This window comes from Lipotes vexillifer, unplaced genomic scaffold (assembly GCF_000442215.2).
Source record: "Lipotes vexillifer unplaced genomic scaffold, Lipotes_vexillifer_v1.1 scaffold496, whole genome shotgun sequence".
Lineage (NCBI taxonomy): Eukaryota > Metazoa > Chordata > Mammalia > Artiodactyla > Lipotidae > Lipotes > Lipotes vexillifer.
The window spans coordinates 7564396-7571177 of NW_006786690.1; the positions used below are offsets into that span (position 1 = coordinate 7564396).

General features: G+C 45.2%; 1 protein-coding gene across 1 annotated transcript in view; it reads left to right on the forward strand.

The window, feature by feature from the left end:
- Window positions 1-6782, forward strand: part of UBR4 (ubiquitin protein ligase E3 component n-recognin 4) — a 128791-nt gene that overhangs the window by 43686 nt on the left and 78323 nt on the right. Inside the window, exons 36-45 of the mRNA XM_007459317.1 lie at window positions 5-81; window positions 622-692; window positions 783-930; window positions 1358-1585; window positions 2262-2432; window positions 3884-4066; window positions 4935-5093; window positions 5438-5590; window positions 6052-6279; window positions 6575-6732. Of these exons, the coding sequence (XP_007459379.1) occupies window positions 5-81; window positions 622-692; window positions 783-930; window positions 1358-1585; window positions 2262-2432; window positions 3884-4066; window positions 4935-5093; window positions 5438-5590; window positions 6052-6279; window positions 6575-6732 (1576 nt within the window). The remainder of the gene's footprint in view (window positions 1-4; window positions 82-621; window positions 693-782; window positions 931-1357; window positions 1586-2261; window positions 2433-3883; window positions 4067-4934; window positions 5094-5437; window positions 5591-6051; window positions 6280-6574; window positions 6733-6782) is intronic.

The window sequence follows — 6782 nt, forward strand, 5'->3', positions numbered from 1 at the left end:
GAAGAGCGGGCAATTGAAGTGGACTCAGACTGGGTGGAGGAGCTTGCAGTGGAAAAGAGGAAGTCCCAGGCTGAGGATTCAGTAAGTAAAGTAACCACCACGGTCATGGCTGATCGGCACTTGCAGAGCTCACACTAACAGTCCTTTGGCCCTCCCTCTAGCCCCTGGGAGCTTCAGAACTCTTCCCAGCCCTTGTTGCTTTCTCACAGCTTACATGACTAATGCCAGCCTGACTTTCCAGGCCTGCAGAGCAAGCTGTAGGGCTCTAATCTCCTAGGGGAAGGACCGTTTAATAAACACATGCCTTCCTCCATCTAGAGGGACTTGGCCTACAGTTCCTTGGTTTTTGCATCCAAAACGGAGTTTCAAAGATGAGTTCTTCATGGGAATGGTGTGAGCTTCCTTGTAGAGAAAGCATAAGATTTATTTTTTCCTTAGCCACAAAACCTTAAGGTCTCACCTGAAATTGCAGCATATTTATAGCCTGCAAACTATCTCCAATTGGAGTAGGTTTCTCCTGGTCATTTATGAGTCAGTGGTTTACTCTCCGTAGGGTGTGTTTTTATGGGTCCCTGTGTAGGAGGATATATTTCTGATTAAAACTATTTATTATCTTTGAAGGATGAAGATTCTCTTTGTAATAAATTGTGCACTTTTACCATCACTCAGAAAGAATTCATGAACCAGCATTGGTAAGAGTAGTTTTTCGTTTCAGGTGAGGGTTTGCTGGGCCTTGATTGTTGGGACTTCTGGGCTCATTGGCTGGTTCTCATTCTTTGTAGGTACCACTGTCACACCTGCAAAATGGTTGATGGGGTGGGTGTGTGTACAGTATGTGCCAAGGTGTGCCACAAGGATCATGAGATTTCCTATGCCAAGTATGGATCCTTCTTCTGTGACTGTGGAGCCAAGGAAGATGGCAGCTGTCTGGTGAGAGTTTGGAACATTCTCTCGGCTGTAAGGGTGACTTGTTGGTGACACAAATGCTTAAGCCAAACTGGGAAATTCCCATGTCACCTTCATGGTGGCCTGGGTCTAGGACTAAGTTCTGGTTGTCATTGATTAGCTATATAGTCATGGCCTATGCACTTCACTTAGAATATTAGAACTTGCAATGTCCTTAGAGATCTTGCAGTTTTTTCAAAGACCCCCTCCACAATTTCAAGACATATTGCTCTGAGTGGGTAAAGTACCAGACATTAGGTGAATACAATGAAGATCAGAATTCAGGCTTTTGGATAGTCTTTAAATGGTTAGCCAGTGTCTCCTTTGGGTCAGATTTTCCTTCAACATCTTAGGCAGTATTTCATCTATGCTTGTGGCGAGACCTGGGGCCTCTGACGTTTTCTGTCCCTAGGCTCTAGTGAAGCGAACTCCCAGCAGCGGCATGAGCTCCACCATGAAGGAGTCAGCATTTCAGAGTGAACCCAGAGTTTCAGAGAGTCTCGTGCGACACACCAGCACCTCCCCGGCTGACAAGGCCAAAGTCACCATCAGTGACGGAAAGGTTGCTGATGAAGAGAAGCCCAAGAAGAGCAGCCTGTGCCGCACAGTGGAGGGCTGCCGGGAGGAGCTGCAGAACCAGGTGGGCTCCGGTGGCGTCCAGCATGGGGGCCAGAGCACGGAGCCTGGCCAGCTGGTCCACGAGCGATCAGTGCACCAGGCTCTCCTTACGACTCCACTAGTGGGCATGGGGTTGTTTTCTCCTCTCTCTAAACTTACTGATTTCCACAGTGGAATATGAACAGTGTGTGTTGTCAGTCACTACTTCATAAGGAAGAATTTATGACTGAGGAGTGTTTGGGAAATTTTTGGGAGGGTAAATCTTAGTTGTGTAACACTCTAGAGCACACTTTCTTGGTCAGCCTTCCTCATCTGAAGCACAGAATACAGAAAATGATTTGAGCGATTATTTTCTCAGTTTTCCTAAGGATGGTACATAACTAGAGGCATTCTAGATGCATTGGGGAGAAGTGAACTAATTATACATGGTGGGTGCGTTCAAGCAGTAGGATATCGACATGGGATCCCTGGTTTAGGAAGATTGCTCTAGGTTAGTAGCACAATAGCGTATTGACTGGAATCAAATCCAGTGTTATTGGAGAGAGTAAGATGAGGGCTAGAATATCAAACTGCAGTGAGGAAAGTGGGTTCTGGATTCTGTAGGTAGTTACTAGCAAGATTGTGGTGATGAGTATGACCCATTATTTTTCTGTTTTTTTTTTTTTTTTTTTTCACTTGTGTATTTGGATTTTTCTCAGGCCAATTTCTCCTTCGCTCCTCTCGTGTTAGACATGCTCAATTTCCTCATGGATGCCATTCAGACCAACTTTCAGCAGGCTTCAGCTGTGGGGAGCAGCAGCCGGGCTCAGCAGGCCCTCCGGGAGCTGCACACAGTGGACAAGGTGGTTGAGATGACAGACCAGCTGATGGTGAGTGTGTCAGCTGATGGTGAGTGTGTCAGGGAGTTAGGTGCATGTGAGAACCAGCACGTTGACTGAGATGCCAATGTGTGCTAGATACTCTGAGGAATATCCTTAGAACAGTCAACCCCTGGCCATTCAGAACTTAGAATTTAAGATACCGTGACATCCAGTGTGAAAATCAGCATGTGAGGTGTGTCTTCCAGAGAAGGGAATCCAGAGGTCATTCGGACAAACCCAGTGAGTAAGTCTCCTTTTTAGTTCACATAAATATGTGAACCCCTGGATGTGAGGAACGACATTTGGGGGAAATTATAATGGTTAGAAATTTCTTCTGTATGTAAAATAGAAGACCTCCTTATTGTATCTTCTCCCCTAAGGTTCACCTTGTTTACAAAAATAATGCTTGTCCTCTTCAGCTTATAGCCAAAGATTACCTTTAGGTAATCTTCCTTTAATTCTTCCTATGACTTGGGTTGTAAGTTGTAAGTCATTATCCACTTTACACCTGCTGCTTAGCACTGACTGTGGGACCCCTGGCATGGTCTGCCTGGAGTCTTCAGCAGCTGTGTAAAGTAGTAGAAAGTAAAGTGTCGGCATTTCCGGAAGGGAAGTGTGAAAATGAGTGAGGTACACAAATAGATCTCAAAAGGTGACTGCTTTTAAGGGAGACATAATCACTTGGTAAAACACACACATATATTCTGGTATTTTATTAAAAATCAGTCACAGTTGGGAATTCCCTGGTGGCCCAGTGGTTAGGACTTGGTGCTTTCACTGCTGTGGCCTGGGTTCAATCCCTGGGCAGGGAACTAAGATCCTGCAAGCCATGTGGCACAGCCAAAAAAAAAAGGTGTTTTAACATTTTTAAAAAGTGAATACTTTGTATTAATTTAGCTTTATGCAACATTCACTGCATTGTTCTTATTGGACTGACAATAATTTTGATGAATTTACCTAGCTGTCTATGGATTAGAGATTGGAATCCATTGCTTTAATTAATTAATTAATTTTTGGCTGCATTGTGTCGTCGTTGCTGTGCTCGGGCTTTCTCTAGTTGCGGCAAGCGGGGACTACTTTTCGTTGTGGTGTGTGGGCTTCTCATTCTCGTGGCTTCTCTTGTTGTGGAGCTCGGACTCTAGGCGCACGGGCTTCGGTGGTTGTGGTGTGCGGGCTTCAGTAGCTGTGGCTCGTGGGCTCTAGAGTGCAGGCTCAGTAGTTGTGGCGCATGGGCTTAGTTGCTCCGAGGCATGTGGGATCTTCCCGGACCAGGGATCAAACACGTGTCCCCTGCATGGCAGGTGGATTCTTAACCACTGCGCCACCAGGGAAGCCCAGTCCCGTTGCTTTTGAATAACTAAATTGTGCAGTGTCTCAGTCACATGAATAGCATGTGTATGAATCCACTTGATCTTTTTTGCCTTATTACTGTCTTCTCTCTCTGCTTCCCTCTTTGCCAGGTTCCCACATTAGGTTCCCAGGAAGGTGCCTTTGAGAATGTTCGGATGAATTACAGCGGAGACCAGGGCCAGACTATTCGACAGCTAATCAGCGCCCACGTGCTCCGGAGGGTGGCTATGTGTGTGCTCTCCTCCCCTCATGGGCGCCGCCAGCATTTGGCTGTCAGCCATGAGAAAGGCAAGGTGGGTCTTCCAGTGCCTTCCCTTTCATTTGAGGTCATGTTTGTCCTAGGTGCTGAGCAAAACAAACAGATGACTACACTCAGATTGGCCCTCAGGGAAGATGTCTGTTGGGTTCCAGCAAAGCTTCAGGGACAGAGCTCAACAAACTTTTCTACTTGAACCCTGAGTTACTTTATTAGACTTAGGACCAGTGTGGCTAGAACAGAGAGTCTAAATAGTTAATTCCCACTCTATTGTGGGAACCCCTAGGCGAAGGTAACGACTGGTGGTTTCCTAGGACACCGTGGCTCCCAGTCTTTCCCATTTTGGCCACTCTGAGGACACAAGTCGGGAGAGAAGAGTCTTCATAGGAAGGCTCAGTGATCCTTATTTAGTTCTTGCCTGCCCTCCCAGCCCTCTAAGGGCACAAGGAAGTTATCGTGTTTTACAGAACCAGGAGAGGTTGGAGGAGAGGATCCTAACTCACATTTTTCTATATTCTGACTTCTTCATTATCAGTAAAGTTGTTTTAATCGCACCTTAAGTGAAAAACAAACTAGAGATTAAAATAGCTCTAAAATCCTTTCAAAAACATTCTCAGAGAAAATGAGAAGGGATAGTAGTATATGGGAATTGTTTAAATATTTTATGAACTGATTATATGAAAAGAAGTTGGTTTCCTTTGTCATCTCTAGACAGAGGAGATGAAAGGCATTCCATTCTTCTAACCAGGGGATGTATGACTGGTATTGGTCTTAGAGTTTCCTAAGAGACTTGCCCACAAAAAAAAGCCTCCAAAGCAGTAGCTCTAGTGAAGGAACTTTTTTATTGCTCTGTGTTCTCTGAGAGGATGTGGGTTAAGAATAAATTGGTAATTATTCCTTTGCAGATCACTGTCCTGCAGCTCTCAGCTCTCCTGAAGCAAGCAGATTCCAGCAAAAGGAAGCTGACTCTGACCCGCCTGGCTTCTGCCCCAGTCCCCTTTACTGTGCTGAGCCTCACGGGGAATCCGTGCAAGGAGGACTACCTTGCTGTTTGTGGTCTGAAGGTAACAATCCTGATCCACGTTTGGTTCTGTTAAGCTATGGATCCCAGTCACCTTCTCGCCCCTGTTTTCAGCACCACTTTCTCTTATTCATTGTTGAGATCAGAACTTAAAAGCCATTGGGAACACAAAAGAAATCTCTGAATTTCTTCCAGATCTTCCAGATTTCTTTTGTATTGGAAATAATCTTTCTGTGTTCTTGACACTTGAACATGTTACTAGACGGTCTGAGTACTGTCTGGAGGCAGGGAATATTAGGGAAGAAAAGGCAACGTTAGAACTCTGAAATTAACTAGGCTACTTTCCAAATCAGTTTTTAACCATTCTGTTCCTTCAACCATGTCCAGGACTGCCACGTGCTGACCTTCAGTAGCTCAGGCTCTGTGTCGGATCATTTGGTTTTGCACCCCCAGTTGGCAACAGGGAACTTCATCATCAAAGCCGTGTGGTTACCTGGTTCACAGACTGAGCTAGCGATCGTCACTGCAGATTTTGTCAAGGTATAGTTACAGCCCTTTGATGATCTCATCCTAGAATGGTTTTGCTTTTAAATCCAGAATGCCTGATCTCCATTATATGTTCTAGTGTCTCTTAGAAATTAAAAATGAAAAATCCTAACATTTTGTTGCCTTTTGTTATGTTGTTGAGCAGGACCTATCTGTGTGCAGGTAGCAGAAAATTGATTCTGGTTCAACACCCCCTGTGTCCAGTTCACAGCTGTTAATTACTGTACTTGGTATAGAATTTGTTGATGTGTATCTCTCCTCTGCTCATTCCTCAGAGGCAGTGAAAAGATACTTTATCATTTTGTGCTCATTGTCTAGCACTTATAGGTGCTTGCTGAGTGGAGATTGAGTGCTCATTCCTCACTGATTGCAGCTCTGTGGGTTCACCAGGATAGTTTGGGCATGGGACTGAAATGGATCTCCCTTATTTGATCTTTCTTCCTTCCATCCTGCAGATTTATGACCTGTCCGTTGATGCCTTGAGTCCAACCTTTTACTTTCTCCTGCCCAGCTCAAAGATAAGAGATGTTACCTTCCTCTTCAACGAAGAGGGAAAGAACATCATTGTTATAATGTCTTCGGCTGGGTACATCTATACCCAGCTCATGGAAGAGGCCAGCAGTGCCCAGCAGGGACCCTTCTATGTCACTAATGTGCTGGAAATAAACCACGAGGACCTGAAGGTTAGAGCACACGACACTGTTCCCTTCTATGCCAGGTTTAATTAGCCTAGCAAGGCTTCTGTTGTTCGTTTCTCTTTTTTCTTCTTTTTATCTAATAGCAAAAACTTTAGTCCTTTAGGACTAAATTTGAAGTTCCTTTATTCTCTTGATATTTTTAAGGTTTCCTGTGGGGATCTCATACTTCAAGAATGAGACCCCGTAATCATGGTGTAAAATGAATGACCAGCGAGAGCAGAAGCTGGTGCCCCAGGCAGCATGAGAAGTTAATGTGGATGTTGTGTCTCTGTTGTGACAGGACAGTAACAGCCAGGTGGCAGGTGGCGGTGTGTCTGTCTACTACTCGCACGTGTTGCAGATGCTGTTCTTCAGCTACTGTCAGGGCAGGGCGTTTGCAGCCACCATCAGTAGGACGACGCTGGAGGTTTTGCAGCTCTTCTCCATCAGCATCAAGAGGTGGGAATGAGCACTTAAAGGTGAACTTCCACAGCGCCCATGTTCAGCAG